At 40.3% G+C, this 22,838-nt stretch overlaps 1 protein-coding gene across 1 annotated transcript in view; it reads right to left on the bottom strand.

Annotated features, from left to right (window-relative positions):
* The window catches only part of cfap91 (cilia and flagella associated protein 91), an 86,100-nt gene extending 85,925 nt beyond the window's left edge, over positions 1–175 (bottom strand). The window contains exon 1 of the mRNA XM_060832794.1: positions 133–175. Coding sequence (XP_060688777.1) covers positions 133–168 — 36 coding nt within the window. The 5' untranslated portion in view covers positions 169–175. The remainder of the gene's footprint in view (positions 1–132) is intronic.
* Positions 176–22,838: the final 22,663 nt, after the last annotated feature.

Raw genomic sequence — 22,838 nt, 5'->3', positions numbered from 1 at the left:
TTGCTACTCAATGCATTTCTGCACATTTCAATCATAATTTGAAGAAAATACCAGCAAGATCATACCTTTAACACATTTTAGTGAATAATTTATTTTTAAGATTGCATCATATTGTTAAAATGCAGTACTCACAAATCTGTTAGCAGATGTGAATGCTTTCATGGACATTTTGGCATGATCCTTCTCGCTTGCTACCGAATACAAAGGATCTGTGGTGGACAGGAGTTATTGATTATTCAATAGCTCATCAGGATTTTATTTCAACCTAATAAGAAGTTTATATATAAAAAATTGCAACTTGAAAGACTACTTGTAGGAATCATCAACATGAATCCCCCAGCACTAACTCGTCAGCTTGTTCCTAAGAACTAATTCAAGTCTAATATCAATTTTCACAAATTCTCAATTTTGGTGATATTATCATTGCGCTGTAATTCATTAAAAAAATGTAAATTACCTTTACATTTTGGAAATAAAATATTTCTGAATACCATACGGCCAATTTAAAAGCAAATAAAAGCTGAAATGGGTAGAGACCTAGCATGGAAATTGGTGGCTGGAAATTCAAGCTTGGCCACTGCATTGTAGAACATAGCATGGCAGGACTTTTGATTACCAGCATGCTCCAGCAGTGATATTGCAAATCTCATCCCTACACCACTTGCAGGTGTCCTTGGAAGTTTGGGGTCAAGGGAAGAAATTTTCACCCTGCCATGTTCTTACATGTCAATGCCATTGAAAATTGTGTTTGGCCACAAAGAGGAGAAGAACAAAGGTCAAGGCTGTTGCTCCTTTTGGTGTTGAACAATATATGGTTGACAAAACAGAATCCAAAAGATAAGCAACATACAAAATCATAAATTGCTGGAGAAACTCAGAAGATCTGGCAGCATCTCTATACAGAAAACATAATTAATGTCTCAAGTCCAGTGACCCTTCTTCACAACTGATAGTAGCAGCTAGGAAAAGGTGATATTTATGCTAATGATGAGTGGGGCAGAAAAGGAATGAGCAGATAGGTGGACTTGCAGCCCAGAGAGAAAAAAAGGCAGACAAAGAATAGTAAGCCAGGGAGGAAAAGAAGCTGGATAGATGATAATGGAAGTGAGTGGGTGAAAATGGGTTGGCTGAGCTGAAAGCAACACATGTCATGACAGGACCTGGGGTATGGAAGTGGGTAATACTCATAAAAGCAGGTGTTAATGCTCTAAAATTATTAAACTCTACATTGAAGTCTGTAATGTTCCCATGCAGAAAATGAAGTATTGCTCTTCCAACTTGGACTAAGCCTCAGTGGAACACTGCAGTAGGCCGGAGATAGAACTGTGGTATGATAAAATGGCAGGCAAGCTTGGGGTTATTATTACAGACAGAACGTATGCATAGGCTCTACAAGACAGTCATTCAATATGTGTTTTGTGTCCCCAGTGTTCAGGACACCACATTGTAAGCAGGAAATACAGTAGACCAGTGAAATGCAGGTAAATCACAGCTTTACCCAGAAGGTGTGTCGGGGTCTTGGTTAATGAGGTGTGGTGAGATAAATGGGAAGATGCCGTGGAGGCTTCTTTTCTTCCCTGGTTTACTATTCTCAATTCAGTTGTCTGCCTAACCTTTTTTCTCCCTTAACGAATTCCTTTTCCACCTGTTTGCTCACTCATCTCCTCCATAAGCACAAATATCACCTTTTCCTAGCTACTATTATTTCATAAGAAGGATCACTGGAGTCACTTCATTCCTGATGAAGGATCACTTCATTCCTGATGAAGGGCTTATGCCCGAAACGTCGAATTTCCTATTCCTTGGATGCTGCCTGACCTGCTGCGCTTTAACCAGCAACACATTTTCACTGGAGTCGAGGCAACCCTGGTTCTCTCCACAGATGTTGTCAAACCCAATCAGTTTCTCCAGCAACTTCTGTTTGTGTTTTTTTCCCAGATTTCCAGCATCGGCAGTTCTTTGTTTTACAAAAGATAAACAATCCATTACTTCGGGTGTCACACACTTGTGAGAATAGGAAGGAAGAGCAAGTAGATGTGACCCAGATGGGAATGTTTCAGATTCCTGGAGCGTTGGGACCAACGTAAGACTTGCTCAAGGCGAGATGGTTTGCGTGTGAACCGAACTGTCACTGAAACTGCGCCGATCTGATACTGCCCGATTCCTGCGACTTTCCGAGACGATTTTGTACCCCCCCGAGTCCAGAGAAAGCGGCAGCAACAGGCGGAGGGCTGAACCACTGCCAATCTCTCCACCGACAAGATTCACACACACATAAGGAAGGGGCCATGATTTGGAGATGCCGGTGTTGGACTGGGGTGTACAAAGTTAAAAAAAAAAATCACACAACACCAGGTTATAGTCCAACAGGTTTAATAGGAAGCACAGTAGCTTTGGGAGCGACGCTCCTTCAGCAGGTGGTTGGAAGGGGCAGCGCTGAACGGGAAGGAAAAGGAGAATGAGAAATGCGAATAAATCAATGGGGAGGATTTTTTCTTCTTCTTACAAAAGAAATGAGAAATAAAGGTACCTGGGCACGGTAACAGTACAACAACGGCAGAGAGATGAAGTGAGCTGCCTTACCGTAGAGGTAGTCATGGGGTCTCTCGGGTTTGAACCGTTGCTTCTCCCGCACGCTCTGGGCGATGGTGAAGCTCATGCTGCTGCCAGCGGTCAGGTGCCAATTCCCCTTCCTGATTGTGTTTTTACACACTGCCGCCCGTCAAGAGGCATCGACTGGGGTTTATCCGTTTAAATTCCCCTGTTATTTTTGCGCCGGAGGAATCCGTTTAGCCACCGCCGCCTTGTTTGGTAGCGTGCGGTAACCATAACAACAGCTGCAGCTCAGGAGCGGATCGGGATGACGGACCTGCTGCGAATCTAACATCCACAGACACCGCCACCTACCGACCAGCAACACACTTCAGGTCGGGTAGCGTCCGAGGAGCAGGGATCCTGGTCTAGGGCTCATGTGCCTGAATCATCGGCTCTCCTGCTTCTCGGATGCTGCCTGACCCGCTGTGCTTTTCCAGCACCACGCTCTCGACTTTAATCTCCAGCATCTGCAGTACTCACCTTCCTCAACACACTTCAGGGGAGGGCCAATCGGGATTCCGGACAAAATAATTCCTCAATTGATGTCAACAACCCCATCATCTTTAAAAAGGATATTATTCTGGTTCTAGTTGTTTTCTTTCCCCTCCTGAACACCGAAGGAAAGAATGATGGACTTTGTGTAATATTCACCTACCAGGATTGATTTAGTCAATTCAACAGTCACGAGTAGGGTTAATGACCTGAAGGCTTGTTTCAGATTCTCTCGGAATTAAAGAATAAAATCTGAAACATAGTTGTGAGTAATTTAGGAGATCCGCGATATTTGCAAATAGTGAAATTTAAAACATTTCTTCAAACGAGGGATTGGCAATAATTGCTGGCCCAGCGAACGACTCCCATATCCCCGTGAATAAATTTTTAACTGCAGCAGATTAGGTATAAAAGTGTTGAAGATTTTGTAATGAGGTCACCAATCTTCGCACCATAGCCAGTAATCTCTCGAGACTGAGGATCAATTTCCCTGGCACTGTTGCTAACTCTACAGTTGTACATCTGTGTTTGGTGAAAGTCTAGTCTGTTACAATGAAACGCGCTAAGTTTCAGATGTCAATATGCATTTTCACAGCCCCCAAAAAAAGATAATGCACAAAAATGGATTGACCAGAGAGGTCACTGGCGAAGCAATGGCACTTACTATTGAATTCGACTACAACAACTTTTCAGTAATTATATCTTTATCACACTCAGTTCTCACTTGCCACCGAAGTTTAAGACCTGCCTCCAAGTTAACCCGTCCTCGTACATTCAACGATTATATTAATAGGGTAAACCATCACATTAAAGTAAACCAGGAGTACAAATGTTAAATTTCAGACAGCAAAATAGTTGTGATTATATATTAAGATAGAAACTGACATGTCGTTAACTACATTTTTAAATACGTGGAATTTTTTGTAAATGCCGAAAATTGACATTACAAAAGTATCTGGAAATGCAAATCCTTTCAAACGGGATAGATTGATATTGATTGTCATTGATATGACATTGTAATCTAACAACATATTGTTATTTCTAATGCATTATTATTGGTTTGAATATTGTTTCCATGTGCGCTGTTCATACGTGTTGTTGTGTCGCAATAGTCTTACCAAACCATAGGGGCTGCTCTCTGATTACCTGTAGATAGAAGCGACTGGTGGTGATTTAACGTGAAGGCAACCAGACCTTCGGCCAGGGAAGAGAGGTCCTTCATGGTAACCTCAAACCGGTGACAGGAATTGAACCCACACTGTTGGCATTACAGATTAATTAAATGGAAACAAAACTTATTGAAATAAAATATTTTGTTTAATAACTAGATAGAAAATAAAAATCACTTCCATGTTACTTTAGTTCACTTATTAATTTCAATGAAAAAATAATAATTTTATATGTCACAAAAAAGTGTCTAGAACATAGAACAGTACAGCATGCCACAGGCCCTTCAGCCCACAATGCTGTGTTGAGCATTTATCTTAACCTAAGATCAATCTAACCTACACACCCCTCAATTTACTGCTGTCCATGTGCTTGTCTAGCAGTCACTTAAATGTCCCTAATGTCTCTGATTCTACTACCACCGCTGGCAGTGTATTCCACGTACCCACCAGTCTGCGTAAAGAATCTACTTCTGGCATCTCCCCCAATCACCTTAAAATTATGATACCTCGGAACTGCCATTTCTGCCCTGGGGAAAAGTCTCTGGCTATCCACTCTAACTATGCATCTCATTACCTTGTACAACTCTATCAAGTCACCTCTCTTCCTCCTTCTCTCCAGTGTGAAAAGCCCCTAGCTCATTCAACCTGTCTTCACAAGCAGCATCCTGGTAAATCTCCTCTGCACTCTCTCGAAAGCATCCACATCCTTCCTATAATGAGGTGACAAGAACTGGACACAATATTCCAAGTGTGGTTTAACCGGGGTTTTATAGACCTGCAGCAAAACCTCGTGGCTCTTTAACTCAACCCCCGTTAATGAAAGCCAAAACATCATATGCCTTCTTCATAACCCTATCAACTTGGGTGGCAACTTTGAGGTATCTACGTACGTGGACCCAAAAATCCCACTGTTCCCCCATACTGCCAAGAATCCTGTCTTTAACTCTGTATTCAGCATTCTAATTCAACCTTCCAAAATGGATCACTTTGCATTTATCCAGGTTGAACTCCATCTGCCATTTCTCAGCCAGCTTTGCATAATGTCGATGTCTTGTTGTAGCCTGCAACAGCACTCGACACTATCTACAACACCGATCTTTGTGTCATTGGCAAACTTACTAACCCACCCTTCCACTTCTTCATCCAAGGTCATTTATAAAAACTACAAAGAGCAAAGGCCCAAGCACAGATCCCTGCGGGACATCACTGGTCACCAACCACCAGGCAGAATACTTTCCATCCACTACCACTTGCTGTCTTCTTTTGGCCAGCCAAATCTGTATCCAGACAGCCAAATTTCCCTGTATCCCAAACCTCTAAACTTTCTGAATGAGCTATCGTGGGGAACCTTATCAAATGCCTTACATTATACACCACATCCTTATACACCACATCCACTGCTTGACCTTCATCAACTTGTATTGCCACATCCTCAGAAAACTCAATAAGGCTTGTGAGGCATGACCTGCCCCTCACAAAGCCATGCTGACTATCTTTAATCAAACTATATAGTCATAAATGCTATCTTTTTCTTTCCAGTACTTTGCTTACCACAGATAAGACTAACTGGTCTGTAATTCCCAGGGATTTTGCTATTCCCTTTCTTGAACAGATAACAACATTTGCCTCCCTCCAATCATCCAGTACTACTCCCATGGAGAGTGAGATGCAAACATCATCACCAGAGGAGCAGCAATCTCATTCCTCGCTGCCCGTAGTAAACTTAGGTATATCTGGTCTGACCTTGGGGCCTTATCTATTTTGATGCTTTCCAGAATTTCCAGCACATCCACTTTCTTAATATCAATTTGTTTAAGTCTATTAATCTGATCCATGGTGTTCTCACTATCAACAAGGTCCGTCTCTCTAGTGAATACTGAAGCAAAAAACTAATTTAGGGCCTCCCCTACCTCTTCAGACTCCAGGTACAAGTTCGCTCCACTATCCCTGATCGCCCTACCCTCTCTCTGATCATTCTCTTATTCCTCACATAAGTGTAGAACGCCTTTGGGTTTTCCTTAATCCTTCCCGCAAAGGGATTTTCGTCCCTTCTCGTAGCTCTCCTCAGTCCATTTTGAGTCTTATTCTAGCCACCCTGTAATCCTGTAAAGCTGTGCCAGATCCTTGATTCCTCAACCTTCCTCTTGACAAGAAGCTCCTCTTCTCTTGTCATCCAAGGCTCCTTCACCTATTCTTTGCCTGTCTTAGTGGGACATGCACAACCAGTGCTCCTTAAATAGCCTCCACATTTCTGTTCTGCATTTCCTGTAGAACAATTGTTCCCAATTTACACGCCACAGCTCCTGTCTAATAGCAGTATAATTTCCCCTCACTCATTTAATACCTTCCCAGACTGCCTGTTCCTAACCTTTTCCATGGATATGGTCAAGGTGAGACAGTTTTGGTCACTGTAACCAAAATGGTCTCCCACCAAGAGATTTGACATCTGGCGTGGCTCATAGCCTAGCACCAAATCCATTATGGCCTCCCCCCAGTCGGCCTATCTACATATTGAGTCAGGAATCCCTCCTGGACACGCCTGCCAAAATAGGTTCCATACAGACCATCAGCACCAAGGAAGTTCCAATCAACATTGGGGAAATTGAAGTCACCCATAACAGTTCTGTTACATCTGCACCTTTTCAGATGTCTGCTGTCCAATCTGCTCTTCCATCTCTCTGCTGCTATTGTTGGGTCTATAGAAAACATCCAATAATGTGACTGCTCCTTTCCTGTTACCGACTTCCACCCACACTGACTCAGTAGACAAACCCTCCTCAATAATCTCCTTTCTGCAGCTGTGATGCACTTTCTAATTAACAATACTCTTTTACCTCCTGTCCCTGTTCTTTTTAAAAGATCTAAACCCTGGAATATCCAGCAACCATTAGAGACATCCCGGACCCTAGCACCTGGGGAGTCAGGACTACCTTCCGGGAGTCCTGTTTGCAATCAAAAAACCATTCTTCTAACTATTGAGTCTCCTACCACTCACACGTTTGTATTCTCCCTCCTTCCCTTCTGAGCCACAAAGCTGTCACTGTGGCTTTCCCCTGGTTGGTCATTCCCCCAACAGTATCCAAAACAGTATACTTATTATTGAGGGGAAACACCATAGAGGATCCCAGCACTGTCTGCCTGATCCCTTTCTATCCCCTGACTGTAATCCATTTTCCTTTCTCCTGTACCTGAGGTGAGACTACCTGACTGTAACTCCTCTCTATTACCCCCTTCGCCTCCCAAATTATCCGAAGTTCATCTAGCTCCAGTTCCCTAATGCGGTTTCTGAGGAGTTGGAGTTGGGTGCACTTCCTGCAGATGAAGTCAGTGGGGACACTAATAGTGACTCTTAATTCCCACATCCTACTGGAGGAGCATGCAATTGCCCTAACATCCATTCCTACTGTTGCGAATTCCCAAATAAACTATTGAAAAAACTAGTAACCTTACTGAATCGGCGCACAGAACCTTTTTTGTTTTGGTTAGAGGAGGAGGATGGGTGGGAGACACTACCTAAGTAGTGTTTCGGGTAAAGCAACCGCCCAAATATATTACCTCACTTACTCAACATTCCCATGTTCACTCCTGCTCAGTGTGCGCTCTGCCTATTCATAAGTCTTTAAGGGAGGAATTTATCTTCCCAGCAGCCCTCTAGTCATTGCTCTCACCGCTCTTGCTGCTGCAACAAAAATGAATGCTGCTGATCCCACATGATAAGCAAAGAATTTGAGCATACAGTTCTGTTGTTGCTGTAAGGGTTATTTGAAATGTACCACTGACTTCAAAATGCCTCTGTAAATTCCAGAGGCTTGTTCCACAGTGACCCTGTAAGCTCCCAATGTCTCACTGAACCAATGTATTTCAAAAATGACTGCCTTAAACCAATCAGATAACTAAGCACTCCTGAATTTCTCAAACAAAGTAGATGCATTATTTCTAATCTTCCACAATTCCCGAGATTCTGAAAAAAATCTCAGAAGATTGGAAAACCACAAGTGTAACTCTTCTCTTCGAGAAAGGAAGAATACAGAAAGCTGAAAATTGTAAGCCAAATAGCTCAACATATGTCACAGGAGAATTGCTAGAATCTATTATTGAGGATATTATTGTAGGATATTTAGAAAACCAAAATTCGATCAAGCAGAGTCAATATGATCTTGTGAAAGAAAATTGTGCTTGACAAATTTATTATATTTGAGGATGATCCATCATAAAGAAGTCCAATAAATTAAATCTTTTAGTAAAGGTGTCCTTTATCTAAGTGTATTTGGACTTTCAATAATTCTTTGGATAAAAAGGTTACTGCATAAGATAAGAGGTCAAGGTGTTTAAGTAATATATTAGGATGGCTAGAAGATTTGCTAACTATCAAGTTAGATAAACAGGTCATTTTTCAAGTTGACATCACAAGAAATAGAGCTAGCTACTAGATCCTCAAATATTTACAACTTGCATGCAATTAAATGAAGGACCAAGTCTGTTATCAAAGTTGCTCATAATAGAGATAAGTAGTATATCAGTTGTGAAGAGAAAGCAAAGAGGTTGCAAATGGTTTTAGATAAAGTGCGTAGGGTAAAATTTTGTATTTGAAATATAATATGTGAAACTCTGCAATTGGCTATTATAGAAGAAGAGTAGAAAAATGGAATATTATTTAAATGAAGAAAGCCTACATATTGCTATGCTACAAAAGGATCTGGATGTCTTTGTAGACCAATTACAAAAAGTTAACCTGCAGGTTCAGCAATTAGGAAGGCAAGTGGAATAATATTCTTTATTGTGTTGTGTTGGAAAGGCACATCAGATCAGGCAGCATCCAAGGAGCAGGAGAACTGACATTTCGGGTGTAAGTCCTTCATCAGAAATGTCCTTTATCAAAAGAAACTATTCGACTCTGATCTCCATCTGCAGTCCTCACTTTCTCCTAATATTCTTTATTCCCAGGGACCAGGGTGTGAAGATAGGGAGATCTTGTTACAGTTAGCCAAGGCATTGGTGAGACCACATTGAGTACTGCCTATATTTTGCATTATTATATAAAGAAACGAATGCCTTACACTGAAGGCATTTCAGATAAAGTTCACTATGTGAACAGCTGGGGCTGAGGGGTGACCTTATAGAGGTTTACAAAATTATGAGGGGCATGGACAAGATAAATAGACAAAGTATTTTCCCTGGGGTGGGGGAATCCAGAACTAGAGGTTATAGGTTTAGAGTGAGAGGGGAAAGATATAAAAGAGACCTAAGAGGCAACTTTTTCACACAGAGGGCAGTGTGTGTGTGCAATGAGCTGGCAGAGGAAACAGTGGAGGCTGGTACAATTGCAACATTTAAAAGGCATTTGGATGGGTACATGAATAGGAAAGGTTTGGAGGGATTTGGGCCATGTGCTGGCAGGTGGGACTAGATTGGGTTGGGATATCTGGTAGGCATGGATGGGTTGGGCCGAAGGGTCTGTTTCCATGCTGTACATCTCTGTGACTCTATGTTGTTTCCTGGGATGAAGGGATCGTTATATGACAAAGTTGAATCGGTTGGGCCTATATTCATTGGAATATTGAAAATTAGAGTATTTTAAATTTAAAAATCTAAGATTGTGGGGGAGTTTGACAGGATGGAGAATGGTGTATCCAAAACAACGGGGTTACAGTTTCAATACAAGGGATCTTCCATTTAAGACAGAGGGTTGTTAATCTTGGGATTCTCTTCAAAATATATTCAAGGCTGTTAGGTTTGTTTTTTCTATTACGAGGAAATTGAAGGTTTTGAGTGAGTTGAAGAATGGAGTTAAGGACACAGTGAATGAGTGAGCAGGTGGGGGAGGTACTGTTGCTGGACTGATAATCCAGAGACCCAAGTAATTCTCTGGTGATCCAGGTTTGAAATTGTTTTAATAAGTCTGTAACCAAAAGTCTTTTAATGACCAATGATTTTCATTAAATCACATACGGCTCACTAAAGCCTGGTCTAGGTGAGATACCAGACCCACAGTAATGTGGTTGATTTTTAACTGCTGTTTGAAATGGCCGAGCAAGTCACTCAGTTGTACCACACTGCTAAAAATTTCAACATTGAGATTTGATTTGTAGACGAGAGACAGGTCTTTTACCAAACAGCAAGCAGTGACATAGGATGTGTACCATAAGGATCAGTGCTTGGACTCCAACAATTCACAATATATATTAGTGATTTTAACAAGTGAACTAAATTTCTCCAAGTTTGCAGACAATACAAAATCATGCAGAGATGCTTCAGTGTGATTTCATCAACTTGAATGAGAGCGTAAAAACAGATGAAGTTTAAAATGCAAGATTATCCATTTGGAAGCAAAAGCAGGAAGGAAGATTATGCTCAGAATGATAGATTGGATCAATGATTTGGATGAGCAAAGTGAATGTACTACAGCTAAAATAGATGGGATAGCAATGGTGAGGATAACACAAATAGTCTGCAGAGGGATACAATAGATTAAGTGGGCAAAGATTGGACAGATGGATTATAATGTGAGGATATGCATTTTGGCAGGAATAATACAGCTGAATATTAGTTAACTGGAGAAAGTTAGTAGAAAGCTACAGAACAGAAGGATTTAGGTGTCCTTATCTATGAATCACAGAAAGTTAGCTTCCAAGTTGAGCAGGTAATAGGGAAGTCAAAGGAATGTGGATCTTAATTTCAAAGGGAATAGAGTATAGAAGAAGGGAGATAATGCTAAAACTATACAAAACACTATTCATACCACAGCTGGAATACAGTGAACAATATTGGGCCCCTTTTCTAAGGAAAGATATCCTGGCATTGGAGGCAGTCCATAGAAGTTTCATGAGGCTGACACTATCTATGGAGTGACTGTTTTATGAGAAGTTGAGTAGATTGAGCCTGTACTTGTTGGAATGTAGAAGAATGAGAGGTGACCTTATTGAAACATACAATATTCGTAGAGGTTTTGACAGGGCAGATGCAGAAAGTTTGTTTCCTCTTCAGGTTGAGTCTAAGACCAGAGGCATAATCTCAGAATAAGGAGTTGCACATTTAAGACAAAAGTGAGGAGGAATGCATTCTTTTAAATCGTTGTGTATTTGTGGAATTCTATATCACAGAAGGCTGTCGAGGCTTAGTCATTACATATATTTAATCAGATAGACAGATTTGTATTCTGTAAGAGACAATGGTTATGGGGAAAAGGCGGGAAAGTGAAGTTGAGGATTATCAGATCAGGCATGATCTCATTGAGTGGCTGAGTAGACTCAGTGGTCTGAATGATCTAATTCTGCTCATATGTCTCATGGTTCTTGACAGCATTGCTGAAAACTTGTGCCTCAAAACTGGCTGTACTTTAGGCCAAGCTGTCACAGTGCAGCTACAATACTGGTATCTACCAGGCAATATAGAAAATTGCCTGAGGTATGGCCCATGCATAAAAAAAAGAACAAATTCAATCCCGTAATTAACTTTTCAGTTTAATCTTGATTATGAGCAAAGTAATTTAATGGATCATCAACAGTGCTATCAAGCAGTACCTACTTAGCAATAACCTACTCATTGATATTTGGTTTGGGTTCTGCCAGGCCCATTCCAGCATAAAAGAAAGGCCTAACTCTTCCTATTTTTATTTGCTATTCATCATTCTACTTGCACACTCAGGAAATTAAATTCTTCTTATCAGAGAAGTTGATCAGGATTTCAAACAGAGCTTTTAGATTAGACTTACAGTGTGGAAACAGGCCCTTCGGCCCAACAAGTCCACACCGACCCGCCGAAGCGCAACCCACCCATACCCCTACATTTACCCCTTACCTAACACTACGGGCAATTTAGCTTGGCCAATTCACCTGACCCGCACATCTTTGGACTGTGGGAGGAAACCGGAGCACCCGGAGGAAACCCACGCAGACACGGGGAGAACGTGCAAACTCCACACAGTCAGTCGCCTGAGTCGGGCTATGTAGGTAGCAATAATGCCACAATCCAATTACAGAAGTTCAGAACTCGGAAGAAGATTTTGCCTTTATTTCTTTGCTGCATTCATATTGAACTGGACAAATTCAGAACCATTCTGAACAGCATGTTTAATGCAGAAATAAACTACTGACTATGGACTCCAGCTCTCTTCCTGGCAACAGTCTACGGTTAACAATTGGTATGAAATTTTGATATCCCATTTGAATTATTGTGAGCTATGCCCTCACAGGTCGCCATGACAAAGACACCTTTTTCCACTTTTCAATAACATTGCTCAACTTTGCCTATCACAGCTCATCAGGTGTTTTAACCTTCTTGATGTTTTTGTTTCCGGTAGATTCCACTATTCCAATGAACGTCTGGGTGGTCTTCCATATTACACCCGCAGTAAACTTGAAGCCATGTTTAAGCTCACGCCAAGTCTTGTTCTCCTGTAACCCCTCTGCTTACTAGTCAACACTGGCTCCCCATCAAAATATTGATTTTTTCAAAAAAATTCTCATTCCTGTTTTTAAATCATTGCATTTTTCCTATTTCTTCAATCTCCTTCAGCCTTTCAATCCTCAGAGGTAATTGCACTGTTCTAACTCTGGCTTCTTGTACAATCCCATTGGGACTCAAGTTCTAGAGTTTCCTCCCTCCACCATCTGCCTCTCTGTCTCACTTTCCTCCTTTGATGCAGTTTGACCAAGCATTTGGTCATTTTACCTCATTTATCCTTGTCTTCTTTCCCTATTCATTTATGGGAATCGGACATCGTAGTCTATTTCTACTTATCTTGAATTGATCCTGAGAAACAAATTGGAATATTTGCTATCTACAAGGTGCATTATAGAAACTCACTAAGTTTCATTATGTTAAAGGTACTATATTAACATATTTTGTTGAAAAATTAACATTTTAATATAATATGTTGATAACAATTTCATATGAAGCTAACATTAGGTAAAATTCCAAGCATTTATGCTTTATTTTCAAGTTTCTTGATTTAAAAAAAAATGTAAATTCCCAAAGTTGCTTCTAATAATTGTTCAGTTTTGCTTCCAATCCTCATTTATCTACAGACAGCAGTCAAAGAGATGGGAATTATGATACCAGATCCTGACATGCTTTGAATTCTGTCCTCTAAAGCCTACTCTATATTCACTAGTTGTTAAGAATGAGGATGACCAGAATATCAAAATAAATTATCCATTTTTTAATATGACCATACAGGCATCAGTGTCTTGCTGATGACAGCTATCATTCAAGGAAGAGCTTTAGACTTTGCAAAAATAACCTTTATCAAGATAACAAGCTATAAGCATGAATCAATATGATCAATATTGATATAAATGTTATCAGATTTGACATTATTAACAAACATCACAAATCTATAACTAAATCATTATATTCATTGTATTCAGCTTTTAGGGTACAAAACAGGCAATGTGATGCCATTCTATTTGACAGGTTAAAACAGTGTACAGTTTTGCACTTATATATTACCTTTCACCACCACAGAATGTCCCAGAATGCTTTACGGTTAAGAGCTACTAAAGTAAAAAGTCACCACTGTCCCAGAGGACTACATTAGACAGAGATGACTAGTGGTGGTTTAACCTGATAGTTACCATGCCTCATGGTGGGGGGAAGAGATCTTCATGTTGACCTCAGCCAGTGCAGGAATTGAACCCCCCACCACATACTCTACATCACAAACTAGCTGTCCAGCCAACTGAGCTAACTGACTCCTTTTCTGCAATGTACTCACTGTTGTAATATAGGAAACATGGTAACCAATGTCGTATAAACCATGCTCCCACAAACAGCAATATCATATTGACCAAATACAGTTGTTTATTTTTGTGATGTTATGCAATAAATATTAGCCAGGACATCGAGAATAACTCGCTTGGTCACCTTTGAAACAGAGAGATTTTTCACATCTACCCCTGAGGGGAGATGGTATCTTGTTTTAATCTTTCATCTAAAATGTGGAACTTCCAACAATGCAACACTCAAGTGTCAGCCTTTGATGCGTTATGTTGAAGTCCTGAATGGGACTTAAATCGGCAACCTTTTGTTTTGAAAGAGCGCGTTCCCAACTGAGCCTTGGATGACACTCGTTAAAAATTTCTTTTTTACAACTTTTATTATTTTTAAAAGGTCACTTGTTTTAATGAGGGACAAGCAATAACTATAAATTAGTTTTGTTGTAACTGATTTTCAAACAATATTATACAAATAAAAAATATACAGATTTATTGATTATTCTTGTCCACTATGAAGGCTTCCAGCGATCTATGGCTTCTGTAACAAAACAAAAAGCAGATTAGAAAATACAACAAATAATCATTGTTAATAATATATGTAACTAAAAATAGGAAGTTCACAGGATTTGAAGTTAATGTTGAGCACAAATAAGTGAAAGCAAATACGCAGTTTGTTCTACTTAACAGTTCTTTTTACTTTCAATTGACCAATACTTCCACTAAGCTCAACTTTTAATTCTTTGTCCTGATCAATGTTAGCTCCATGGACTGAAGGACATTCACATTACAAATGCTCAGTGTCAACATCAAGGATTCAGATACATAGTAAAGCTCCTTTTAGTCTATTCCAGTAACATGCCTTAATTTGATACCCCACTGAATTACTACGTCATTTCAGTTTCCAACATCCTGTCAGTGTGAATGCAAGTTAGTAATAATTAATGCCAAATTAAAAAATACTTTGTTTGCTGAATCCAAATTTCAAAGTGAAAAGTATGTGTCTAACTCATTCCACTATGTAGGATCAGTATAATGTTTTATTTACGCTTTGGTTATTATTTTCAGATGGAATTGGTTTTAATAATTTTTTTGGTCAGGCCATTTTGACCTTTTTGGTGCAGACAAATCACTATGCAGTGAGGATTTTGTGTTAAATGCTGTCTGCTACCATTTATGTAACATTATAGACTCATTTTTAAAATTAGTAATGACCTACTTCAAAAGGTGTTGTTCTACTGTCAATGGGAATGCAAGTTAATAGCAAATTAATGAAAAGTTAGTTTGTTGAATCCAGATTTCAATGTGTCCAACTCATTCCTCTCTGTAACTCATGTTTGTTTACATAAATCACCACATTATGAAATCAGCAGTGCTATGAAGGTGGAAAATCAACGATGATCAACCTTTCCTGCATGTTTGCAAAATCAAAAACATAGAAGGATAGATGTGAGCACGTCTTTCTCCTATTTATTAATTGGGATTTTAAAACGTAGTTAAATGAAAAGCATCAAATATATTCATAAATTAGATAAATTGCAGCTCAGGATTTGGTCCCTAGCCCTTCAGTTTCAACAGAGGAGAAAGGGAGGCAGCAACAAGATAAATTGAGGCCCAGGAATGGGCAACACACTTGTTCCTCTAATCCTTTACTCCCATATTGTGCTGTACTAGTTTAAATAATCTTTATGGTAAAATGCTATTTTCATGTAAATTCTTTAATCTGGATTATAATATAGCTGTTCACAGTTCAGTTAGTTAATACTGGAAAACTGAACAAGGTGAAATGATTCTATACTCAGCTCTTTGAATCTTACCAAAAGTATGGCACTGACATCACTATGGACTTATAATTTTAACTCTTCCTCTTGATTTTCATTGTGACCTTTCTATTTCTGGCCCTCATTTTGCTCCAACCAGTTCAAAGCAAAGTTCAGGTGTGTAAGACTTTTATTTTTCATCACTCTTAGGACATGGGAGCTACTGACTGGCTAACACAGATTATCCTTCCCAAGCTGCCCTTGAGAGGTTGTAGTGAGCTGCTTTCTTGAACTTCTGTAGTCCATGTGCTGAAGGTAGACCCGCAATGCCCTTATGAAGAGAATTCCAGGATTTTGACCCAGTGAGACTGAAGGAACGGTGATATACAGAGGAACCTTGATTATCCAAAGAACACGGGCAGGGTGTATTTCGTTTGGTTAATTGAATTCTGGATAATCGAATGCCAGATAACATATTTTAGCCAAGATTTGGGATCTAGCAATCTTGCCGGATATTCCAACATTCAGGTAATTGACTGCTGGATAATCGAGGTTAGTCTGTATTCCCAAATCAGGATGGTGAGTGGCTTGTTAGGGAACTTACAGGTGGTAGTGTTCCCATGTATTTGCTGCCTTCTATATGGAAGTGGTTGTGGGTTTGAAAGATACTATCTAAGGATCTATGAATTTTTGCAGTGCATTTTCTAGAAGTACTGAGTGTAAACTGGGGAGGGAGTGACTGCTTATGGATTTGATGCTAATAAAGTTGGCTACTTTGTCCTGGTTGGTCCCAAGCTTCTTGAATGTTGTTGGAGCTGCACCCATTCAGACAAGCGGGGAGTATTCCAACACTTTCCTGACTTGTGCCCTGTAGGTGGTACATGGTATCTGCGAAATCAGGAAGTGAGTTACTTGCTGCAGAATTCCTAGCTTCTGATTTCCTGTTGTAGTCACTGTGTTTCTGTGGCAGGTCCAGTTGAGGTTTTGGTCCATGGTAACCCTCAGGGATGTTGATAGTGGGGAATTCAGTGATGGTAGCACCATTGAACGTCAAGGGGCAGTGATTAGATTATCTCTTATTGGAGATAGTCATCACTTAGGATTTGCGAGCTGCAAAAGTTACTTCCAACTTGTCAGACCAAGCCTGGATATTGTCCAGATCTTGTAGCATTTGAACATGGACTATTTAAGATTCTGAAGAGTCCGTGATAGTGCTAAACATTATGCAATCATCAGTAAATAATTACATTTATGACCTGGAGGACAGGTCATTAATGAAGCAGCTGAAGATGGTTGGGCATAGGACACTAGTCTGAGGAACTCTTGCAGAGATGTCCTGGACCTGATGACTGATCCTCAACACTACAACTATCTTCCCAGTACCAGATATGACTCCAACCAGCAAAGAGTTTGCCCCCTGATATCCATTGATTCTAATTTTGCTTGGACTCCTTGAAGCCACACTTGATTAAATGAAGCCTGATGTCAAGGATCACTGTCACCTCACATCTGGAATTCAGCTCTTTTGTCTATGTTTGAACTAAGGCTGTAATGAGGTCAGGACAGGCTTTGGAGAGTCAGGAGGTGGAATCAAACCTTTTGGTGAAGGTGAGTTACTCACTGCAGTATTCCTAGCTTCTGACCTGCTCTTGCAGTCATTGTACAAAAACATTTCAGACATGTCAAGCTACACGAATAATCATGGGAGTGGGTCCAAGCACCAACTAAAGTGCTGGTATGGCCATACTGGAAGTCCAAAGCAATTAAAAGTTCATTGGACAACTAGGATCATTGAATCCCTACAGTGCAGAAGGAAGCAAATTCAGCCCATCAAGTCTGCACCAAACTGCCAAAGAGCATCACACTCAGACCCAGCCCTGAACCCCCAAATTTACAGTGGTTAATCTATCTAGCCTGTACATCCCTGGGCCCTGCAAGGCAATTTAGCACGGCCAACCCATCTAACCTGCATATGTTCAGACTGTAGGAGGAAACTGGAGCACCCAGCAAAAATCCACACAGATCCTGGGAGAACATGCAAACTCCACATAGATATTCAGCCAAGGCTGGAATTGAACCCAGGCCCCTAGCACTGTGAGGTAACATTGTTAACCATTGTGCCACCATGTACCCTTTATAACTACCTGGTTAGCATTGAGGTCAGCAACTGTTCAGTACCAGCAGCACTACTGGGAGTAGTTCCCACAACTGGTTCTCAGCAGGCTGTGCAAAATAAGTATCCTGGGTAAAAGGTTAAGTGTAGCACCTCAGCAGGGCAAGTCATATATTCAGTTTAAAAGGCAGGATGTGGTCTTCCTGCTGGGGTGGATCTTGCCATTGGTCACAGGATGCCTGAGCAGGAGGGACTCTCTTTCCCACCCCACCCAGTCAGGAAGGGAACAGGGTCTCTATCACATGTCTTTCCATCCAATATAGGGGTCCACCACCCAGACTGCTCCTGGGTCATTTAATCCTACCCATCTGACTGCAAAGGAAATTATAGGATTATCCTACTTATAAATTACAAACAATGTTCTCCTAGAATGTCACTTACTTTTGAGGGCGTGTTGCCTTTTGGCCACCACTAACAGTATTTCCTCTCTTGCAGCAGGAAACTGTTTCAATAAGTTACTAAATTTGTCTGCTGACAATGAATATAGTTTGCAGAGAGTTAATGCTCGCACAGATGCTTTCCGGTAACCTTTAGTAAGAAGACAGATTTCTGAAAATAAATAAGAATTCTAGTAAATAACATCAACTTTACTGTTTCTATCTACTGTCCTACTGATATAATACAATTTGCAATTTGTTTGAAAAATGGTATGGATTTATTGGCTAAAACTTTATAGGACCAAATTTCCCACTGCTAAAGGAAGTGGTGCTTTTGCCTTTTTTATGTAACTTTGTCCAGAGCCTTCTCACAGGCTTGACAATGGAATTTCCTACTATTGTACTGCTTTGTGACATTTTAAAATTGTGTTTATGATTTGAACTACTAATCCAAAGGCCTGATATGATGATCAAAAGATATGAATTCATAATCCCACCACTGGGGAATTCAAATTCCGTTAATCAAATAAATCTGAAATAAGAAGTTGGTATTATTAATAATTGCTGCAAAATATCTAGATAGATTTTTTTTTAAACATTCTGGTTTACTAATGTCTCTCAGGCAAGAAAATTTACTCTACTTCTCAAGCTTTTGTGACTCCAGACCCATAACAATGTTCTGCCATTTTCAAATTACCTAGTATCAAGTTAACTACTAAATGAATCGAGTACAAATTTAAAAAAAACCCTTGTACTGAACACATAAGTAGCATTGCCTTTCCCATCCACTCTGTATTCTTCAGTTTCATCTGCGAATGTGTGCCAAAATTGGAAAATTTGTCTCATAGACTACATAAGCAACAGCCCACATTGTCTGAAAGGTGTGATTTTGTGAGTATGATGATGTCCTAGTCTTTTCCATCATCATCCCAAGGTTTGCTTTGTCCCACCAGGTGAATCCACCACTTATTTGCAAGCAAGTGAAATTCAATGAGAAGGAGTGCCATTGGAATCCTCAAAGTTGTTTCCAGATCACTTGAAGTCTCATGAAGCAAGGAAGCCTCTATTGATTATCACTGATTGTTTTCTTTGAGGTGACAGATAAGTATACTATATTGCCATGTTGAACACCACTTGGAAAAAAACACTGACAGTAACATTTTAGATCGGAGTCTTCAAAGTCTACCACCAAGCATTACTCAGTAACACCACAACAAATGCAGCAGATTAAATGGTGAAAGCCATTTCAACCAAACTGGGACTGACAGGTGCTGAGAGCTAACAAGAGGGAAAATCTTGTCCTAATCAATACATTTGTTGCAGACAAATTGGACAGAGTTTTACCTTTATTGAGACAAAGTGCAGGAGTGGGCCTAAAAGCAAGAGGCAGTTCTCTTTGGAGATAGGTCAGGTTTTCTCACATGATTATGTTCTTCTCAGGTTATTACACATTCATGCATGAGTAAGATGCTAAGATTTATGGGTAGGTATGGAGAACGTTCCTTGCATCATATTTAAATTGTACCCAGATAGGCCTTCACTTTTTGTAACACAGGAGCACTGTTCAAGACAACTTAGCTCCAGTGTTGCAAAAGGATGAATGATCTGCTGAACTCTACCAAGGTATGTGCTGCTTTCTACTCAATGTTTAATGCTTTATAATTATAAGCTAACATTATAACGTCGTCACTGCACAGTACTATCACAGACAAGACCATCAGATGCCTGGCGTGCAATCTATATTTGTCAGTCTAATGTAGTGCTACTTGCACCACAGTATCTGCCAGAGTTCACACTTAAAGCATAAAAAGAGCTTATGCATCATCAGCTCACTGATCTTTCATCACATCTTAACACGTGTCTCCTGAAGAAGATGAATATGCACAACTAGTGTGAAGGTGCACAGGCATAGGCTCTGCACCTGCTTTGAGAAGCAGGGCCTGAGCTGGCAGGAAGTGGAAGCATGGCTGTGCTAATAAGGAGGTTGGATACCTACAGCTGCCCATCAGAAAGTAACATCTTAATAAAACATTGGATAAAAGTGGAGGCTGATGATACTAACAATTCCTTGTTTTCTTTGCTGCCTCCAGATGCCAGTCTCAAGCCAGGAGCAAAAGAAGAGGCCCCTGGGTGCCAACACCCTGTAGCACAATTCTGATGAGGAACAATAACATGCCTCAGAGGACACACTGTCAAGGCTTTTGTTCCCACCATTCATCTGCAGAGAGATAACTGACTCATTGGATGATCTGTCTAAAGTATGCTTGGAGTCATATTCTGGTGAACAGAACACTAATGTGGCCCCATGGATAGACAAAGGAGAAATGGTTGAAGTTACTGATTTATGGAGGACATAGAACATAGAACAGTACAGCACAGGACAGGCCCTTCAGCCCACGATGTTGTGCCGACCATTGATCCTCATGTATTCACCCTCAAATTTCTGTGACCATATGCATGTCCAGCAGTCTCTTAAATGTCCCCAACGACCTCGCTTCCACAACTGCTGCTGGCAACGCATTCCATGCTCTCACAACTCTCTATGTAAAGAATCTGCCTCTGACATCCCATCTACACTTTCCTCCAATCAGCTTCCAACTATCCCCTTGTGTTAGCCATTTCTGCCCTGGGAAATAGTCTCTGGCTATCGACTCTATCTATGCCTCTCATTATTTTGTATACGTCAATTAGGTCCCTTCTCCTCCTCCTTTTCTCCAATGAAATAAAGGACTTAACTTTTAATTCATTTGTGGGACTTGGGCATCACTGGCTGTGCCCTGCACTTATTGCTTGTCCTTAGTTGACCTTGACAAAATGGTGGTAAGCGGCCTTCTTGAACGGCTGCAGTTCTGTAGATAAATCCACAATGCTGTTAGGACAAGAATTCCAGGATTTTGATCCAATGACACTGAAGGAAATGTGGCATATTTCCAAGTCAGGATGGTGAGTAGCTTAGAGCAGAACTTGCAGGCGGCGGTGTTCCCATGTATCTGCCACCCTCGATGTTCCATATGGAAGTGGTCAGGGTTTTGGAAGTTGCCATCTGAGGATCTTTGGTGAATTTCTGCAGTGCATCTTGTTAATGGTAAACAATGCTGTTACTGAGTTTCAGTGGTGGGGGGAATGGAATGTTTGTGGGTGTAGTGCCAATCAAGAGGGTTGTTTTGTCCTGAATGGTCTCAAGCTTCTTTAGTGTTATTGGAGCTGCACCCATCGAGGCAATTAGGGAATACTCCATCACACTCCTGACTTGTGTCTTGTATATAGTGGACAGGCTTTGGAGAATCAGGAATCGAACCTCCTGGTGGAGGTGAGTTACTCACTGCATGATTCCTAGCCTCTGACCTGCTCTAGTAGTCATTTTATTTATATGGTTAGCCCAGTTAAGTTTCTGGGCAATGGTAAGATTGTCTCTTACTGGAGATGGTCATTGTCGAAAAAGGTGCTGCTGGAAAAGCACAGCAGTCAGGCAGCATCTGAGGAGCAGGAGAGTCAATGTTTTGGGCATAAGCCCTTCTTCAGGAAGCCCTCGCTTTCTACTCCTTGGAAATGGTCATTGCCTGGTAGTTGAGTGGCATGAATGTTACTTGCAACTTTTCAGCCCAAGCCTGGATATTGTCCAGATTGTGCATTTGGATATTAGTTGCAGGAGAAGAGGTCCAAAAAGAAACAAAAATTCCAATTGGAGGACTCACCACTTATGGTGAATTAAAAATACTTAAAGATGCAAGGGTGGGTGGCGTGTCAGAAGGTCAGACTGAATATAAAAACGGGAAAGTTCACCTAATTGCTTAATGAGAGAAAAATAGAGTATGAGGGAATTCTAGTTAGAAATATAACAGGCAAGTAATTTGAACTTCTATAGATACTTAAAAAGGGAAAGAGTTAACAAAGCGACCACTGGTCCCATAGAAAGTACATCTGGGAATTAATGATTGAAAATAAGGAGATGACAGATGAATTAAATACGTTTTGTATCACCTGAACTGTAGAGAATATAAATCACACTCCATAAATAACTGTAAATAAGGAAATCTTTAATAAAATATTACTGAGCAAACTGTTGCAAGTCCTTAGGTTCTGATGGCTGTCATCCTAGGAACTTTAAGGAGGTTGCTTTTGAGATAGCCATGCATTGGTTTAATTGTACAGAATTCCCTTGATTTGAGAACAGTTCCATTAGAATGGAAAATAGTAAATGTAACTCGTTTATTCAAAAGGGAGATAGAAAGCAGGAAACTAAAGGCCAGTTAGGTTAACATCTATCATAGAGAAGATATTAAAAACTATTATTAAAAATGTTATACCAGGGCTCTTAGAAAAGTTTAAGGTCAGCAGGTAGAGTCAACATGGTTTTGTGAAAGAGAATTTATGTTTAACCACTTTGTTGGATTTCTGTGACATAATAACTTTATGGATAAAGGAGAACCAGCAGATGTATTATATTTGAATTTCTGGAAGCTTTTGATAAGTTATTGCAGAAAATAAAAACTAATAATTTATATGGTAATGTATTTGCACGAACAGATGGTTGGCTAGCTAACAGAGATGGAAAGTAA

The sequence above is a fragment of the Hemiscyllium ocellatum genome, chromosome 12 (genome assembly GCF_020745735.1).
Source record: "Hemiscyllium ocellatum isolate sHemOce1 chromosome 12, sHemOce1.pat.X.cur, whole genome shotgun sequence".
Lineage (NCBI taxonomy): Eukaryota > Metazoa > Chordata > Chondrichthyes > Orectolobiformes > Hemiscylliidae > Hemiscyllium > Hemiscyllium ocellatum.
This window is presented reverse-complemented; position numbering and strand designations above follow the sequence as displayed.